Raw genomic sequence first — 20,989 nt, forward strand, 5'->3', positions numbered from 1 at the left:
TTTCACAGTTTTAAGTGAATCTGAGACGAGTGTGAAAATGTTTCCGCGATCCCGAGACGAGCCCATTAATATTTCACAGTTTTAAGTGAATCTGAGACGAGTGTGAAAATGTTTCCGCGAGCCCTAGACGAGCCCATTAATATTTCACAGTTTTAAGTGAATCTGAGACGAGTGTGAAAATGTTTCCGCGATCCCGAGACGAGCCCATTAATATTTCACAGTTTTAAGTGAATCTGAGACGAGTGTGAAAATGTTTCCGCGATCCCGAGACGAGCCCATTTATATTTTACAGTTTTAAGTGAATCTGAGACGAGTGTGAAAATGTTTCCGCGATCCCGAGACGAGCCCATTAATATTTCACAGTTTTAAGTGAATCTGAGACGAGTGTGAAAATGTTTCCGCGAGCCCTAGATGAGCCCATTAATATTTCACAGTTTTAAGTGAATCTGAGACGAGTGTGAAAATGTTTCCGCGAGCCCTAGATGAGCCCATTAATATTTCACAGTTTTAAGTGAATCTGAGACGAGTGTGAAAATGTTTCCGCGATCCCGAGACGAGCCCATTAATATTTCACAGTTTTAAGTGAATCTGAGACGAGTGTGAAAATGTTTCCGCGATCCCGAGACGAGCCCATTAATATTTCACAGTTTTAAGTGAATCTGAGACGAGTGTGAAAATGTTTCCGCGATCCCGAGACGAGCCCATTAATATTTCACAGTTTTAAGTGAATCTGAGACGAGTGTGAAAATGTTTCCGCGATCCCGAGACGAGCCCATTAATATTTCACAGTTTTAAGTGTGTCTGAGACGAGCCCATAAAAGTATGAGGTGAGCCCGAATCCAGGGTTACGTAGAAATTGCTATACTTTGACGTACGCGTTTCCGTTACGACGTATTCGTAAGAAGTTTCAAAAATAGAGAACGATTTCAGAACAAGGTCGACGATATTTTCCAAGTTCCTCGTATCGACGTATTTATTACCGATATTAAATTTTAAATTTCGTTCGAATTGTCAATAAGGTATAATTGAGAAATGTATTGAGATAATATTTTAAGGAAACAAAGTGAGCCATAAATGTAATAAACTTGGACGCGTGGTAAGAATTAAATAACCAGTTAGACGCGGTTTTTCGAATATTAAAAGTCTTCGTTTCAACTTAGGCTACTATATATTTTAATAATATTCGTTAGTTTCTTCCGTTTAAGTATTTGCAAGGAAATAACTGAGAAAATGTACTGGAATTATCCATCGGTGAAAAAAATTAGAATGGGTAAATCGTGCCTTAGGTATATTTTTCGTCGAACCACATTTATCTCGAATTTATGTAGGCGTGGGAGGCTTATGAAAACGTTGTAGTCGATCGTCAAACGCGTTTGTACCAAATATGTATTTATATTTACTAAGAATTTATTTATTTACACCAAGAATTTATTTATTTACACCAAGAATGTATTTATTTACACCAAGAATGTATTTATTTACACCAAGAATGTATTTATTTACACCAAGAATGTATTTATTTACACCAAGAATGTATTTATTTACATCAAGAATGTATTTACTTACACCAAGAAAACATTTCTTTTCACCAAGAATGTATTTATTTACATCAAGAATGTATTTACTTACACCAAGAAAACATTTCGTTTCACCAAGAATGTATTTATTTACACCAAGAATTTATTTATTTACACCAAGAATGTATTTATTTACATCAAGAATGTAATTACTTACACCAAGAAAACATTTCTTTTCACCAAGAATGTATTTATTTACACCAATAATGTATTTATTTACACCAAGAATGTATTTATTTACATCAAGAATGTATTTACTTACACCAAGAAAACATTTCTTTTCACCAATAATGTATTTATTTACACCAAGAATGTATTTATTTACACCAAGAATGTATTTATTGACATCAAGAATGTATTTACTTACACCAAGAAAACATTTCTTTTCACCAAGAATGTATTTATTTTTATACCAAGAATGTATTTATTTTTATACCAAGAATGTATTTATTTTTATACCAAGAATGTATTTATTTTTATACCAAGAATGTATTTATTTTATTCCAAGAATGTATTTATTTTTACACCAAGAATGTATTTATTTTTATACCAAGAATGTATTTATTTTTATACCAAGAATGTATTTATTTTTATACCAAGAATGTATTTATTTTTATACCAAGAATGTATTTATTTTATTCCAAGAATGTATTTATTTTTACACCAAGAATGTATTTATTTTTATACCAAGAATGTATTTATTTTTATACCAAGTATGTATTTATTAATATCAAGAATGTATTTATTAATATCAAGAATGTATTTATTTTTATACGAAGAATGTATTTATTAATATCAAGAATGCATTAATTTATTGCCGATTTTGTTCAAAGTCGGGCGTAATGTAGACCTATGAAATTTCCCAAAAGGAGACGTTGCACTACCCATTCGATTTGCCATGGCAACCGCAAATGTTTTTGACTTAAAACAAAAAAATCTCCATTTCCCTATTTTTCCCAAAACATTTTACAATTTGACCCCAAAAATGTTCCAATTTACCCAAACTTGATGAAATTTACCTAACTGTGGTCCAAATTACATATTCCGTGATTTTAAATAAAATTATCCGTGTGAAACCGAGAAAATCCCATGCTTTTTTAAATGGAGATTTTTTTGGAAGTACTAAGGTAAACTATTCTGTTTTCTAATTACTTATAAGGCGCTGTTCACAAATTACGTCACGCAAAAATAGTCTTTTTCGACACCCATTCTCTTCGTAACAAAGATTTACAATTAGAAAAACCCCATCCCTAAATTAGGTCACAAAAACTCAAACCCCTCCCCCTCAATTATAAACCTTAAAATATTTTTAGATTAAACCTTCTTATTTATTGCTTTAACTATAGAATACTTATAATTATATTATAAATGAGGTAATTAAGTACTAACTTATAATTGTAACTGAAAATATTTGATAACTTTAGGTAATTCTCGATAATCCTAGACTCTAAAATCTACGTATTCGAAGTTACATAAATAAAATCGAAATGAAACTACTGCCAAAAATTACACTTAGATCTAGTAGATCTTCAGAATTGGTGAACCTTAAATAATATTCGAAGAAACTAGGATTAATAATAATAATTTTATGTACGCTAACCGAAAACATATTGAAAAATGCCAGCTTTGCCCCTCGAAGTGGATTTTCCCTCAATCCCAACAGAGGTTCAGAAGTAAACTTTTTTTTCTAGTTTTTCTACATCCAGTACATTCAGTAACTCTAAAAAAGCTCAAAGGTCAGCGGTTTTTTGACTTCCGGTTTTGACGTCACGTTGCCCGTCCGTTGAGCAACGAAATCATCGGCTGTAAGAGAAGGTTTATCCCTTGCATTTTACAAAATTTATAGCAAGCGTAAAAAGCGTTCAACAAGATCCTACGTCACATTAGCAACAGTCGCAACCAAAATAATTTTTTAGACACTTCGTTGAGAATAGACCTTTCCATAAAATGTTCGTTACGTTAAGAGGGGGAAGGAAAACTATTTTTGCAAGGATGATTTAGATCCACGTTATATATATTACCATATGTAACATTATTACTCATAAGTATGCCTCTGTATAATATTTCCGTATAAAAAACTTCAATGAGTCTTTGTTTCACACGAAACATACATTAAGCGGACCCAAAAATGCAAAAACTCTTATAATCCTTGCGCTATTGAAAATATTACCATGGAAATGAAATCATGTGATCGCGAGGCACGAGCTAATCTTGACAAGGGCAAAGCCAGAAACGCGCGAGGAATTCTCACTAGCTTCCGTTTCCCATCAGTAAAGTTGATGACGCGTATTTCGTCACGGAATTGTAAGTGACGTAATTTACGTCATATCCCGTGAACAAGGTTTCATTTAAGAAAATGCTTTTATGGCATACTTATGAGTGATTATGTTACATATGATATTACTTCTTGTTTTTACCCTCGCTCGACTCTTGAGATCGGTATGTCGTCTGCTACCGAGTGTAAGTATTTGCAAAACCCGGCGGATTGAAATTAATCCATTGTTCACTCAACTAGTTAGTATTTAAATATTTAAGATAACGAAAAATTTAGCCAGGTTTCAATGATGTTTAAATATCCTTGTGAACTACGGCTTAATATTTCATTGACAGCCACAGCAGTGTATTAGTTAAAGATTGTTGTTTATCATAAAATACTAGTTAATAAATATTATTAACAATACTTTCACAGAGTTGATATGAGTATTGCAATAATAATTTATTTAATTAATATCGAAAATAAATAAAAATCAGTTTGAACTCCGCCGTCACTAACAAGGGGAGTACCAGTGGTGTTTATTGCCGATTTTGTTCCAAGTCGGGCGTAATGTAGACCAATATGAGAAATCAAATTTCCCAAAAGGAGTCGTTGCACTACCCATTCGGTTTGCCATGGAAACCGAAAATGTTTTTGACCACTTAAAACAAAAATATTAATTTTTCCTTATTTTACCCCAAAATGTTCTAATTTACCCAAACTTGATGAAATTTACCTAAATGTGGTCCAAATTACCCATTTCGTGATTTTCAATTTTAAAAAAAAATTCGTAGGTAGTAAAACCGAGAAAATCCCATGCTTTTTTAAATGGAGATTGTTTTAAGTGGTCAATACATTTTTGATTGCCATGGCAAATCGAATGGGTTGTGCAACGTCTCCTTTTGGGAAATTTCATACCTCATATATAGGTCTACATTACGACTGACTTTGAACAAAATCGGCAATAAACACCTCGGGTACTCTCCTGTAAGTCACCCCGAGCTCCGTGTAAAATGTTAGGGGAAATCTTACCGGAAAATGCCTAAAGTAACGCCAACTTTTTGTTTAGTTTTAGCGAAATTGGTGGTGGGTGACGTAGAAAAAAACAGTGAAAGCACGCAGAAATATTTTATGGAAAGGCCTATTACTGAACGCAGCCCAGAAATGAGCTTAGAATGATTGTACAAGACCAAGGTGGCCGCGCATCGTCCCAACAAAGACAATATAAATAAACACATGACATTTATTTGAATTTAAATCGTCAATGGGAATATTCGCGCAGTCCGAATTGACCTACGTTTGACGTTCTATCTCGGCAAAATAGCGATGGACTGGGTATTATCGAACTTAATACAATTCTCGACTCTCCGGACCTTCCCAAATCTTGTTCAATGAACGAAGACAATGTTGAATCTCTATACGTTTGGTCTCGCTCGAGGTAAATTTAGAATTCACCGAGATAAAAGAAAAGAAAGAGAAAACGAAATGGGGGGGGGGGCAATAGATCTTTGGAAAATCGGGAGAATGGGGGCACCCACCGATGATACAATCGGGAAGTCCTCTCACCTTACACAGCTGCCGAATGTGGGGAAACTGGTACGGTTATCGAGCGTACCTTCTACTACCGCCTACCACATGATAGCGATAATGACTCGACGCCAGACGCAAGGTGCTTTTCCTTAAGGGGGACGGAACCGTTGCCGTCCCCCTTCGTTTTCTCACCAGCTGGTAACGCCGCTATGCTTTCCTCCTCTCCCGATGCCGTTCAATTTCAGGGGGGGGGGAGATAATGTGGGGGGGGTAAGGTGGGGAGGGGGCGTGGTCTATCGACCACGTGCCGAAGAGGCAAACAGAAACGCGTCTTTTAGTTAGATCGAGGCGCGTGCTGACCGGAGAGCAGACGCCGCTTTTGTTGTCGTCACGAAACCGCTTCGTTAGACCGCGCGTTTGATAAGCCTTGGCTGGGCCGATCTTTTTTCGCGTTTCGCTTTTATTTGAGCCCCACTCGTCCCCGGCTGAAGAGGGGGGTAAATGCGCCGCATCAAATTCTTTTAAACTAGTTTTTTTCAAAAGACGCGGCACTTAAATACCCCGGCGGCCAATTCCTACCAATTGCTTTCAATTTGAAGTATTTTCAAGCGCGTCGGCCGAGTTGCAGCCGAGTTTTAAAAAATAATTTGATAAAATGACGACTTTGCCGATTCCGAACTTCAACGGACGGTCGTCCTCGGAGACGCTGATCGTCCATTCCCGAAAGTTGAGTTTGCCGCCGTTGTCCCGGCCCAGGCTGTCCTTGTCCAGTTACGCCGAGAGCACCCTGAGTCAACACAGCCCCAACGGCTCGCACAGCGGCTCTTCTTCGCCGCAATTGTTCCTCCAACAGACTCGCAAGTTCAGCCAACTGGTCGTGGAGAGAATCCCCCGCACGTGGCGCGTTGGCGGCAGTGTCGGGGACAACAGCTTTATGCACCAGCAAGTCGTGGACCAGGCCAAGAACTTGTGCGGCCGCTACTTGCGCACCAAACTTAGGTCCTGCGCGGTGGCTAATAAGAAATTGGGGTTGCAGCGGTTGAGGAGCGTCAGTCGTTTGAGTTCGACGACCCAGCAGACGACGGTGTGCGCGGTCGGGGTGCAACTGAAACTACTGTGCCAGCAACTGGAACGAGCCCATCCCAAATTATACCACAGCGTCTTGGGCAACGTGGGCTTGTGTAGTTTGGCCAATCCGTGTTCGGTGGATAACCTCTTGCAGACGATCGCGCGGGAGCTGTTCCGAAATGACATCACCTGGGGCAGGATCGTCGCCCTGTTCGCGGTCACCGGCGCTCTGGCTTCCGACTGTGTCCGAGTCGGACATCCCGAGTACGTTCTGACCTTGGTCGAGAGTTTGGGAACCTTCGTCGATCGGGATTTGGCTTCTTGGATTAACCAGCAAGGAGGATGGGTAATTGGCTTCGTTTTTTTGCGTCTTCAATTTCTAGTTACGCGTCATACAATATCGAGCTGAACTTACAAGGAGACATCCCGATATGTTTATCCCCGATTTTTTTCAAACTTCGGGGCGAGGGGTCGGACACTTGCCATTATTTTTTACGGGATTTCGGGATTTCGCAGAGATTTTGGCGATTTTATCATTACTTTTTGAAGTGATTTTGGGATTTCAATGTTAATTTACCATAGAGAGAGTTAAAAGATTTTGCGATTTTAGACAAAGTGTACGGGATTTTGGTAAATGTCCGACCCCTCGCTTCGGGGGTTAAGTAGACCTTCGTGTACCTTGAAAGCTCCTAAAGGGAAAAGTTTCAACGGCCATTCCAGGGTGACCACAGAATATTTTAAAATCCTTTAAAGGAATTATAGGAAATTTATCAGAGAAATATAGGAGGAAAACTGAGGGGGAAAAAGGAAAATATAGGGGAAAATTCATTATACAATAAGGTAAAACGGTTGTCAAAATTGATTAAAGGGGGTATAACATTGAAAATAACGTTGATAACCGATAGAAATAGTCGAAAACTATCGGCGAACAGGGTTGTAAATAAGCATCTTTAAGAACTAGGACGTTTTAAAGACTTCTAAGGTTAAAAAATCAACTATTTTAATTTATTCTGACTATTGAGTTCAAATATAGGGTATTATAGGAAATTTAATGAAATTATAGGAGAAAAAAGGAAGGACGTTAAATTATAGGGAAAAATAGGAAATGTAGGAACTGTGGTCACCCTGCCATTCACAACTCAAATGTAAACTTTATCTGCGTAAAATAGCGTGGGAAAATCACGGATTATAAACCCTTTCGATTTTACCGAAATTTATTGATTTTACCCATTTTTATCGATTTCACCCAATTTTACCCAATTGTTTTGTCAAAATTTTAACTTTTTAATTTTTAGAAAATCCGTGATTTTTCCCATGCTATTTTACGTAGGGAACCTTTAAATTTGAGTTGTGAAAAACATTTTTGGTTGTCATGGCAAAACGAATGGCCGTTGAAAATTTTCCCTTTAGGAGCTTTCAAGGTACATGAAGGTCTACTTAACCCCCGAGTTTTAAACAAATCGGGGATAAACACCTCGGGATGTCTCCTTGTTAGTAAATGAAATATATCGTACGAAATAAGTAAATATCTACCTATCCTGCAAAGTTTATTACATTTAAATATTACAGATGTATTTAAAAAGAAATTAATAATACGCCATAAAAGGTACATATTTATAAATATAAATTTATGGTAAGGTTAAAACTAGATTACTAATTTTAAATACATATCCTTAAACATAATGGTAAATTACATTTTAATTTCGACATACGGTAGCAAATGTCAAAATTAATTATATTTAGTACCGTTATTCGAAATGCCATATAAATATTTTTCAGTTGCTAAGAAGAGTTGGATAATAATAATTGAAAAGATGATTAATATTTTTATCAAAAATACAAGAATAGCGTGTTATTGATATTAGAGTTTTAACGCCACACAGTCTCTTACAGATAACGGTAATTGGGTGAAAATTCCATTACGCAAATGGCCCGTGCCAAAAACCATTGTTTAAAACAAACGCTAAACAAGAAAACAATTAGCTAAATAACAGGGTAGACGCAAAACGCCTTCCCATCAATTATACCCGCCGATAAGGCCAATCAAACTTCCTTAATCAAAATAAATCATTTTCCTCTCTCGCAAAAGTCAAATCTGCAGATAACACGCATTTATATCTAGAAATTAAATTGACTAATTAGGTGAAAAGGGATAAGGCTCTAGAGCCATTCTAATCGAGAAATTTCCTAGCAGAGATATCAAGCCAGAAAATCCCGAAACATTTCCGATATTAAGCCTTGGCCTTATAACGGATGTACTTCATTTCGAAGAGAATTTTTGGCTAATCGCTCTTCCAGAACTGAGTCGTTTTGAGGGGATAATTGGGTTACCTGTACACCTCTTAATTCCACCAGCAAATAAATCTTCAAAATAACACCACGGAAAAAAATTATGTACCTGTGTCGATACACGTTAAATTTTTGTCACGCGCATGTGTCAATTTTTGAAAGGGAAATGTATATCAACTAGCGGTTTTTTTTTACTTAGTTATATGTCACACCGACGGCAGATGTGACGTTTAACAGGCATAAAAATTACTTTTGTCGTGCTGGGAAATTTAACGGTTTTTACAATTGAATGTGTATAATTACGTTTAAGGACATTTGTATATTTTCTGAACTGTAATTATATGTTTCTATATTTTTCGATGAAAAATATAATTTTATAGAATCTATCGTCTCAAAACATAATTTTAAAAATATGTTAATGATTTGGAACTCTGTCTTTAGAAAAATTTCCAATAATTACAAAATTTAAACATCAAAATTTAAATATCAAATTAATAACTTTAAAATGTAGTTCGTTTGATTTTAATGCAGCTTAAGAATAAACTTAATATATGTCTAGTACTTTATTTTTAAGGTAGCTTTAAAGTTAACTTAATATCTGGAAACAGTAAATTAATAAGTTTAATATATAGCGCGTTTAACTTTAATGTATAGCTGTAGAAAAGATTTAATATTAAAAATTAAACTTCCAAGTTAAAATACCAAATTAACAAATTTAATACACATTACGGTTAATTTTAACAGTTATTATCCAAATATAAACTTCCAAGTTAAACTACCAAATTAACAAATTTAATACACGGTACGTTTAATTTTAACAGTTATTATCCAAATATAAACTTGCAAGTTAAAATACCAAATTAACAAATTTAATACACGGTACGTTTAATTTTAACAGTTATTATCCAAATATAAACTTGCAAGTTAAACTACCAAATTAACAAATTTAATACACGGTACGGTTAATTTTAACAGTTATTATCCAAATATAAACTTGCAAGTTAAAATACCAAATTAACAAATTTAATACACATTACGTTTAATTTTAACAGTTATTATCCAAATATAAACTTGCAAGTTAAAATACCAAATTAATAAATTTAATATCAAAATTCCAATTTACTATTTAATTAACATACTTTCGTATAAGACACTGGGTATTACGCAAGTCCAAGCGTCAGTCTGCCCGAATGAGAACCACTCAGCGTCGAAGCCAAAATCGATGACGACCAACCGATACTGTTAATACACTCTCCGGAATTTTGATATAAAACAGTGGAAAAAAAAGGAATAAATTACAAATTTTCGCTTGGCTTAGGTTATTGACGTTTGATGGTTGGGGGAGAGGTAGATATCTCGTTCTCTCTTCGTAATTTCACCCAAAATTCCAGCTATTTTTTATAGATTTTTTCTTCTATGGTAGCTTAATCTCTAACAGGTTTATTCACGAGCGACCGACGCGAAGATTGAGACGAGAGATTAGAAAATCCAGCGGCTTAGCGAGGCCCTTGGCTATAAGACTGTCGAGAGCGTAAACTATACTAAATAGCACGGTTTATTCGCGTGATTCATTCATTTTCTGGTTCGGAAAGTGAAGGAGACGGGCCAAACAGATTAAGGCGGCCCAGACAAGCGGAACTTCACGCATACCGGTTCCCGCTATTATCATTAAGGACTTCATTAAGAATTATCGTAACTAGACTCGACTAAAAGTTCGCTTGTATAGGTCGAAAGAGATCAGCCTGTTTTCGTGGTCAATAAGAACGGGGGAAACTAGCTATTTTTGTTGCGTTTTTAAATGAGTTTGTTTGTCGGACAATTGTGTTTTTTCGAGAAAATTGCGGTATTCTGAGAAAACAGTGTTATTTCGGGAAAAATATTTTTTTCCAGAAAATGACGGTATTTCGAGAATATTTCGGTATTTCGAGAAAAGTGCGTTATTTTGAGAAAATCGTGATATTTCGGGGAAAATATTTTTTTGAGAAAATGGCGGTAGTAAATCGTAATCTTTCGGGAAAAATAAATTTTTCGAAAACTGTGTTATTTCGGGAAAAATGTTTTTCGAGAAAATCGTGTGCTTTTCAGAAAACTGTGTTATTTCGGGAAAACTGTTTTTCGAGAAAATTTCGATATTTCGAGACAATGGTGGTTTTCTGAGAAAACCGTGTTATTTGGGGGAAAAAAGTTTTTCGAGAAAATTTCGATATTTCGAAAAAATGGAGGTATTTCGAGAAAATCGAAATCTTTCGGGAAAAGATAAAAAAATATTTGGGGGAAAATTGTGTTATTTCGAGAAAATAATGCTTTCTCGAAAACTGGAATACAAATAATTTACAAAGTTAAAATAACGGAACAGTTAGACGAGTTATTTTTGTTTATAAAAATCTCATTATCTCCGATAGCAATGGCTTTGTTTCTTTTAGCGACTTAGAACGACCAAGCTGTCAATAAAAGACGTCCTCACCTTATAAAATCATTCGCGTATTCAACTTAACGCGATTCAAGTTGAGTGTGATTCGATTCTGTCACAAAAGGGGTCGCTTCAAATAAAGCGATGAAAAACGGATGGAAGGGGGGGGGGAGAGAAGGCCGCTAAATCCACAAAAATTTAAAGCTGGATCAACACGCGGTGCAGGACGTCGCTGAATAAACACGAATTGAATACAAGCCCTCCCAAGTCCCAAAGGAAAGCTCCAAACCGAGAAATAGAAAGGATTATAGTAAAGTATAGTATATCTCAACGTCGGTCTCAAAAAATCCCCGAAATTCGGTCAAGCAAATAAAAACGTTGCCAAACGACCCATAAGCGAGTCCGGCCAACTGGAAATGATGCGAAAAACTATTAACGCTTTCGACACCTCTCCATCGAGGAAGAAATAAATGAAATAGCCCTTTTATGGGGGACACGGAATAACAAAGCACTCAGGAATACACAATTCACTTTCAGCCCCCCCCCCCCCCCCTTTATACAGACCAAATAAACCCAACAAGTAGACACACTGAACATTAAAGAAATGGACGAAAGCTTTCAAGAAGTTAGTACAAGTACTATTTTATGAGATGGCCACGTAAAGGTTTTGTTGGGAAATATGATGGTCTCGTAAAAATAATTCAGATTGGTTTGCTCATTTCAAACCTATTACGTAGTGACATAAGTCGATGATAATGTCCGTTGAGTGTATCAGTTCATCCAAATAATACATTGATTGACGTCAGAAGTAAATGAACCAAAGTTATCGAAATAGCGCTCAGAATCGGAGGGCGTTTTCCTTGTTAAAATGATGAGAAAATCGAGTCAAATCCCCGTTTTTTGACGCGATAAATTGCACTTGGGAATTGTGGGTATATATATTTCTATGTATAAAAAATGCTTTCATAAAAATAAAAACGTTTTGTTTTTCGGTCTAGGAGAGTGCAAAATTTCCAATTCGAGGTTAAAATGTAACTTCAGGGTTCATACAAACATGGAAATCAGTGAAAACCTGGAAATATCAGTGAAAATGATTTAAAGCAAAACGTCAGGGAAAGTTCAGGGAAAATGAAAATTTTCCAGAAAAATCAGGGAAAATAATTATGAGAACTCCAAATTATGTGCAATTTGTTTTAGTATTACTGAAATTATTACTTAGTATTGAACTCCTACGTTCAATCTTGACTATATTATATTAGAAAGTGTTAAGCTTGTTTTCCACTTAATGTTATTTCCTTTACGCGCGTAAAAACGTTTGAACGTTTCAAAGCGCCACTGGAAAACAAGCTTAACAGTAATGCTTTTAACATTTTAGAGACCCCTATTGTTTTAAAAAGTCCACCTGGAAAATATTCAAAACAACTCTGGAAAACCTGGAAATATCAAGGAAAATGGTTTTTGAAATATTGTATGAACCCTGGTATAGCAGTCTGATAACTTCGGTTCATTTACTTCTGTTGACGTCATTCAAAAAATAAACGCTTGTTATAAACTAACGTGGCCTTCTTGTTTAAATGTTGCTCATACGTCACAGTCTCTTACTTTGACAAGTCTACGAGCGGGCGCTATAGTCGCCAGAGATATATAGCTTGTTCTAGTGCGCGTGCAAAAAGCCCGTGCGAAGAATATACTAATAAAGTGGTGTCTTGTGACGTAAGAGCAACATTTTAACAAGATGGACAAGACCACTTTTTAATTTAAAATAAATTATAACTCATCAGCAGTTCAGCACTTCTTTCTGCACGCACTCACTATATGACTGCCTGACAAATAATACGTATTGGCATAAGTCTATGATATTATTCCATAAGTTTGTCACTTATGTTATGGAGTGGCGCCATCACAAGAAGAAAATCTCCCCTATCGAGGTGGTGTCTTGTGACGTAAGAGCAACATTTTAACAAGATGGACAAGACCACTTTTTAATTTAAAATAAATTATAACTCATCAGCAGTTCAGCACTTCTTTCTGCACGCACTCACTATATGACTGCCTGACAAATAATACGTATTGGCATAAGTCTATGATATTATTCCATAAGTTTGTCACTTATGTTATGGAGTGGCGCCATCACAAGAAGAAAATCTCCCCTATCGAGGCGTTGTCAAAGGCTACGTGTGGCGTGGGAGCAAGCGGACGCGAAACGGCGACGAAGCCCGTAATGCAGTCTGTCTTGTGAATAGCTCTCAGTAAAACGTTTGCTGAAGAATTGAAGGTGTCACACTTATGTAACAATATTATACACTTCTGGTATTAGAGCTTAATCTAAAATGTATTTATTTATACTTAGGATGAATGACTATTTTGAGATAATTCGCGGACATCGTGGTCTAATTTACCACCGGCGCGAGAGGGGGGAAGGAAAAACGTCACCAGAGTACACTTCAATCGCGTCTGAATATTTTTAGGGAACGAGCTTACTTCCTATAAGTCTCAATTTGTGGTCATTCTAGACATTATTCTCCGAAAAAATTTAACACGCCGAAGAATGTAAACTGTCACACTTGTGTGAAATGTAGTTATACGCTTATGGTAGAAAGCTCTACTATTTAATTATTACTATTTTATTATTAGACTAGTTCGTACTGGGATTAGAAAAGCGTTATCTACTATTTAAACTAAATATTTTGCTACCATTTCAAATAATAGATCAAAATAGTGTAGTTACTTCAACAATGGGATTTTTCTTGGTCATGGTATACATAATATAATAAAAATAAATTATTTACGACAAAATTATCATGACTTTAATTGCTTGTAAAAGGAGCAAAAAGGTGTTTATTGTATTTTGCTCCTTTTACAAGCAATTAAAGTCATGAGAATTTTGTCGTAAATAATTTATTTTTATTATAGTGTAGTTACTTGTTTCAAGTTTTCAACTACTTTAACTAAGCTTAACCAATACTTTTTACTATTTCACCGAAGATAACTGAAGTAGTCTTTATTTAATCTAGAATATACTTAAAATACGTAAAAATGCTTGTGGCACAATGGGGTTCTTTGAAACTGGAAATTTTAAACTATGGCGTGACGTTGGTTTAAATTAATTCAAACTTGTCGAGCATTATATCAAATATCACGATAATTTCAGAATTAACATAAAAGAAACACAAAGCAATATAATACCTTAAATTTATTTAACCCATGAATATTTAACTCTATCATTACTCTTTGATTCTCTCTTTGGAAGACAAAGGCGGAAACTATTTTTACGTCATAGGTACGTCACACGTGTGACGTGTTTTTCTTAAGCCCATAAGAATACGACCACCAACTTACGATCTTTGTCGACGGCACGTTAATAGATTTAAGCCTTGCCTCAAGCGAAGATTTTCCAGACGGTAGTTAACAGCCAATCAAAAAAAAGAAATTCGACGTCACAGAGTTTTACGTTATTAATTGGTTCAGCCAATAGCCTTGGGAGAAGCAAGTACAGTAGATACAGGGACGAGAAAGTGTATTGGCGGCCTCTGTTGGAATATATTACCTAAAACGACCTAAACGCAAGGAGAGTTAATTGTAAACAAAAAAAATGGCGGTCACCTAATTTTAGCGGTTCTTGACGAGGCTTAAGTGTTCAAAACAAATGGGCATTTCATTATTTACGCTCGTAGTTTTATCATCAAAATGGAAAAAACTAACTACAATAATACGGTCCATGGTGAACCACGTCTTAACAATGGCCGCGGTTTGTTTACATCTAACTCCCCGGGATTATGAAGACGTTTAAAATCGAATTTTTTCCCTGCTTTCTCGTCCCTGTATCTACTGTCCTTGGGTACGGGGGTATATAAATCCATTAATCCATGTCCTTGGGAGAAGCGTCCTGTTGATAATTGTTCGACAGGTGATTGACAGAGGAGATAATTTCACAGGGGTAACGCCATTAGAGGTCGGTTCTTCAAATACCCGAAGCCGCACCAGATGGCGCCAACAATATGAAATGTAAAATTTAAATTAAATAAAAAATTGTTTGAAATAATAATTAGAAGCGGTATTTTGAAAATAAGTATTAATTCGCGCGAAAAAATTCAAATTAGCGCCATCTAGTATAAATAAGATCATTAAAATCGAATCTCTCATGGCTTAATCTTAGTTTCCCGGTCATGGCTTCTTCGCCGTAAATGTTCGTTATGAATTGGTCTATTCGCGGGTGAAATTCGTTCGTGACGTTATACTTTTCGAAGCTTCTTTCGTAAACAACAAACGAAAATGGAAAGAATAGAGACAAGTGGATTTGAATTTCATATCGGGAAAGAACGCGTTACGCTTCTAGGGAGGCGATACTACGTCGAATTATTCCAAAGATCGGATCTCTTATCGGACCGGGGGGGGGGGGCAAATATAGATCAGAACGTTGATGGAGCGAGATATAAGGATAAAAATGGCCAGAGCCAAAGAATGGATCAAATCGCTTCTCTCGGATGGCTAGCACTCTTTAATATCGAAAATGTGCTGGACTATTCAACAGGAGCCGACTACGTACCAGTAGAAAGGGAATGAAGAAAGTAGTGATGGGCATTTTTGGTAAATAGCTCGCTCGCTCTCGCGCCTTTTTGAGTGCCCAAATTTTCGCTCCTCTCTTTCCGCTTTCTTTTTAAGCACGAAATTTGCGCTCCTCTTTATTCGCTTTCTTTTTGAGCGGCGACATTTTCGCTCCTCTCTTTTCGCTTCCTTTTTGAGCGGTGACATTTTCGCTCCTCTCTTTTCGCTTCCTTTTTGAGCGGTGACATTTTCGCTCCTCTCTTTTCGCTTCCTTTTTGAGCGGTGACATTTTCGCTCCTCTCTTTTCGCTTCCTTTTTGAGCGGTGACATTTTCGCTCCTCTCTTTTCGCTTCCTTTTTGAGCGGCGACATTTTCGCTCCTCTCTTTTCGCTTCCTTTTTGAGCGGTGACATTTTCGCTCCTCTCTTTTCGCTTCCTTTTTGAGCGGTGACATTTTCGCTCCTCTCTTTTCGCTTCCTTTTTGAGCGGTGACATTTGCGCTCCTCTTTATTCGCTTTCTTTTTGAGCGGCGACATTTTCGCTCCTCTCTTTTCGCTTCCTTTTTGAGCGGTGACATTTTCGCTCCTCTCTTTTCGCTTCCTTTTTGAGCGGTGACATTTTCGCTCCTCTCTTTTCGCTTCCTTTTTGAGCGGTGACATTTTCGCTCCTCTCTTTTCGCTTCCTTTTTGAGCGGCGACATTTTCGCTCCTCTCTTTTCGCTTCCTTTTTGAGCGGTGACATTTTCGCTCCTCTCTTTTCGCTTCCTTTTTGAGCGGTGACATTTTCGCTCCTCTCTTTTCGCTTCCTTTTTGAGCGGTGACATTTGCGCTCCTCTTTATTCGCTTTCTTTTTGAGCGGCGACATTTTCGCTCCTCTCTTTTCGCTTCCTTTTTGAGCGGTGACATTTTCGCTCCTCTCTTTTCGCTTCCTTTTTGAGCGGTGACATTTTCGCTCCTCTCTTTTCGCTTCCTTTTTGAGCGGTGACATTTTCGCTCCTCTCTTTTCGCTTCCTTTTTGAGCGGCGACATTTTCGCTCCTCTCTTTTCGCTTCCTTTTTGAGCGGTGACATTTTCGCTCCTCTCTTTTCGCTTCCTTTTTGAGCGGTGACATTTGCGCTCCTCTTTATTCGCTTTCTTTTTGAGCGGCGACATTTTCGCTCCTCTCTTTTCGCTTCCTTTTTGAGCGGTGACATTTGCGCTCCTCTTTATTCGCTTTCTTTTTGAGCGGCGACATTTTCGCTCCTCTCTTTTCGCTTCCTTTTTGAGCGGTGACATTTTCGCTCCTCTCTTTTCGCTTCCTTTTTGAGCGGTGACATTTTCGCTCCTCTCTTTTCGCTTCCTTTTTGAGCGGTGACATTTTCGCTCCTCTCTTTTCGCTTCCTTTTTGAGCGGCGACATTTTCGCTCCTCTCTTTTCGCTTCCTTTTTGAGCGGCGACATTTTCGCTCCTCTCTTTTCGCTTCCTTTTTGAGCGGCGACATTTTCGCTCCTCTCTTTTCGCTTCCTTTTTGAGCGGCGACATTTTCGCTCCTCTCTTTTCGCTTCCTTTTTGAGCGGCGACATTTTCGCTCCTCTCTTTTCGCTTCCTTTTTGAGCGGCGACATTTTCGCTCCTCTCTTTTCGCTTCCTTTTTGAGCGGTGACATTTTCGCTCCTCTCTTTTCGCTTCCTTTTTGAGCGGCGACATTTTCGCTCCTCTCTTTTCGCTTCCTTTTTGAGCGGTGACATTTTCGCTCCTCTCTTTTCGCTTTCTTTTTGAGCGGCGACATTTTCGCTCCTCTCTTTTCGCTTCCTTTTTGAGCGGCGACATTTTCGCTCCTCTCTTTTCGCTTCCTTTTGAGTGGTGACATTTTCGCTCCTCTCTTTTCGCTTCCTTTTTGAGCGGCGACATTTTCGCTCCTCTCTTTTCGCTTCCTTTTTGAGCGGCGACATTTTCGCTCCTCTCTTTTCGCTTCCTTTTTGAGCGGCGACATTTTCGCTCCTCTCTTTTCGCTTCCTTTTTGAGCGGCGACATTTTCGCTCCTCTCTTTTCGCTTCCTTTTTGAGCGGCGACATTTTCGCTCCTCTCTTTTCGCTTCCTTTTTGAGCGGCGACATTTTCGCTCCTCTCTTTTCGCTTCCTTTTTGAGCGGTGACATTTTCGCTCCTCTCTTTTCGCTTCCTTTTTGAGCGGCGACATTTTCGCTCCTCTCTTTTCGCTTCCTTTTTGAGCGGTGACATTTTCGCTCCTCTCTTTTCGCTTCCTTTTTGAGCGGCGACATTTTCGCTCCTCTCTTTTCGCTTCCTTTTTGAGCGGCGACATTTTCGCTCCTCTCTTTTCGCTTCCTTTTGAGTGGTGACATTTTCGCTCCTCTCTTTTCGCTTCCTTTTTGAGCGGTGACATTTTCTCTCCTCTCTTTTCGCTTCCTTTTTGAGCGGTGACATTTTCGCTCCTCTCTTTTCGCTTCCTTTTTGAGCGGTGACATTTTCGCTCCTCTCTTTTCGCTTCCTTTTTGAGCGGCGACATTTTCGCTCCTCTCTTTTCGCTTCCTTTTTGAGCGGTGACATTTTCGCTCCTCTCTTTTCGCTTCCTTTTTGAGCGGCGACATTTTCGCTCCTCTCTTTTCGCTTCCTTTTTGAGCGGCGACATTTTCGCTCCTCTCTTTTCGCTTCCTTTTTGAGCGGTGACATTTTCGCTCCTCTCTTTTCGCTTCCTTTTTGAGCGGTGACATTTTCGCTCCTCTCTTTTCGCTTCCTTTTTGAGCGGCGACATTTTCGCTCCTCTCTTTTCGCTTCCTTTTTGAGCGGTGACATTTTCGCTCCTCTCTTTTCGCTTCCTTTTTGAGCGGCGACATTTTCGCTCCTCTCTTTTCGCTTCCTTTTTGAGCGGCGACATTTTCGCTCCTCTCTTTTCGCTTCCTTTTTGAGCGGTGACATTTTCGCTCCTCTCTTTTCGCTTCCTTTTTGAGCGGTGACATTTTCGCTCCTCTCTTTTCGCTTCCTTTTTGAGCGGCGACATTTTCGCTCCTCTCTTTTCGCTTCCTTTTTGAGCGGTGACATTTTCGCTCCTCTCTTTTCGCTTCCTTTTTGAGCGGTGACATTTTCGCTCCTCTCTTTTCGATTCCTTTTTGAGCGGTGATATTTTCGCTCCTCTCTTTTCGCTTCCTTTTTGAGCGGCGACATTTTCGCTCCTCTCTTTTCGCTTCCTTTTTGAGCGGTGACATTTTCGCTCCTCTCTTTTCGCTTCCTTTTTGAGCGGTGACATTTTCGCTCCTCTCTTTTCGCTTCCTTTTTGAGCGGTGACATTTTCGCTCCTCTCTTTTCGCTTCCTTTTTGAGCGGTGACATTTTCGCTCCTCTCTTTTCGCTTCCTTTTGAGTGGTGACATTTTCGCTCCTCTCTTTTCGCTTCCTTTTTGAGCGGTGACATTTTCTCTCCTCTCTTTTCGCTTCCTTTTTGAGCGGCGACATTTTCGCTCCTCTCTTTTCGCTTCCTTTTTGAGCGGTGACATTTTCTCTCCTCTCTTTTCGCTTCCTTTTTGAGCGGTGACATTTTCTCTCCTCTCTTTTCGCTTCCTTTTTGAGCGGCGACATTTTCGCTCCTCTCTTTTCGCTTCCTTTTTGAGCGGCGACATTTTCGCTCCTCTCTTTTCGCTTCCTTTTTGAGCGGCGACATTTTCGCTCCTCTCTTTTCGCTTCCTTTTTGAGCGGCGACATTTTCGCTTCTCTCTTTTCGCTTTCTTTTTGAGCGGTGACATTTACGCTCCTCTCTTTTCGCTTCCTTTTTGAGCGGTGACATTTACGCTCCTCTTTATTCGCTTTTTTTTGAGCGGCGACATTTTCGCTTCTCTCTTTTCACTTTCTTTTTGAGTGGCAAAATTTTCGTTCCTCTTTTTTTGTTTTCTTTTTTGAGCGGATAAATTTTCACTCCCATTTTCGTTTTTCGCTCTTTTAGAAATAAATTTTGCCTTTCAATTTAACTAAAAATGAGCAAAACCGCTCAAAATGAGAGGAGCGCGCCCATCACTGATAGAAACTATGTTTGTCTACTATTCCTCCTCGCGCTCGTGATGAAAGTGGCCAGTGCGGTTTTATTGTTGAAGGCAAGAGATGATTTATGGATCTCTTTATGGGTTTATTGTTGGAAAGAATGTAAGCGGGGATATTTTTACTGTTTCTAGCGGCTCCATCTCTTGCGCTCTTGCGCTCGCCATTATACTTTACGCTCTTTGTACGGGTACAACGGTACCTTTTCAGCGGGGGAAACAAACGTTAAAGGGGATGTACCGTTTTATATGGAAACTTGAATCGTTATTCGCATCAGCGTAAGAACATTGTATGTTCAATTTATCAGAGCCATCTTTGGGCCAAAAGGAAATGGAATCTTTTCCCAGGTGGATTTATGTCTCCTAGGTACCCCTGGTTTGCTGACGGAAATCCACCTGGAGATAGCTGTCACGCGTGCTGTTTAAATTACTCTTTCTAAGTCCTCTAGAACACGAAGATTTGTATATAAGAAATGTAAGACATTTTCAGGGTTGTTGATTTTTAAGATTGTTTTTTTAAATCGATTTATCTGATTTAAATCGGATTTTTATTGATTTCAATTGATTTTCTAATTTTTCTTGGATTTTATTGATTTGTTTAACGTTTTATGCATCTTTTTCTTGACCAATTTATGAATAATATGGGTGCAACGGTAAACTAAAACAAATTAATTATTTAAAAGCTTTCTTTAATTTAGATTGTTTCGAATTAACATTTCTGGATAACCTAATTTGCATGAAGTATAATACGTGTTTTAAATCAAGAATGTTTTTAAAAAATCACTTGATTTAACCCCGCATACTTTTAGACTAGAATCATATTCAGACTATTTTTCGAGCCATATTTTGGAGTAACTCTTCTCCAATTTCGCCTCACTTAGCATTTCGCATTAAGTGTTAGACCTTAATTCGCATACAATGAACTCTTAAAACAACCACCGTTGATTTTTGTCCAAGAATAGCTATTATATCCTTAGAAATTATTTCAATTTTTTCTAACGTGGTTCAGGTAGAGGTAGATCTCTTAATCAATTTTAGGCCATACAAATGAAACACGTACACGAGGAAGTTTTCAATGGTCGAAACTTTCGCGATGGGCCCACCGTCAACCGATATTAAATGTACAAATTACATTGTCTTTGGATATTTAATTATTATATTTATCATATTTTTCCCTTAAGAAAAACATTTTATGACGTATTGGGCTATTGTTTATTCCGAAACGAATTTTGAAAAATCAGATATTTGTTTCATACGAATAACATTATCTTAACATTGGGAGATAGGTACACTATTCT

At 37.8% G+C, this 20,989-nt stretch overlaps 1 protein-coding gene across 1 annotated transcript in view; it reads left to right on the forward strand.

Annotated features, from left to right (window-relative positions):
* Positions 1 to 5,716: 5,716 nt before the first annotated feature.
* Positions 5,717 to 20,989, forward strand: part of LOC149949421 (bcl-2-related ovarian killer protein homolog B-like) — a 50,088-nt gene continuing 34,815 nt past the window's right edge. Inside the window, exon 1 of the mRNA XM_090167759.1 lies at positions 5,717 to 6,775. Coding sequence (XP_090023885.1) covers positions 6,017 to 6,775 — 759 coding nt within the window. The 5' untranslated portion in view covers positions 5,717 to 6,016. The remainder of the gene's footprint in view (positions 6,776 to 20,989) is intronic.

This window comes from Leiobunum rupestre, chromosome 3 (genome assembly GCF_980474605.1).
Source record: "Leiobunum rupestre chromosome 3, qqLeiRupe1.1.hap1, whole genome shotgun sequence".
Classification (NCBI taxonomy): Eukaryota; Metazoa; Arthropoda; class Arachnida; order Opiliones; family Sclerosomatidae; genus Leiobunum; species Leiobunum rupestre.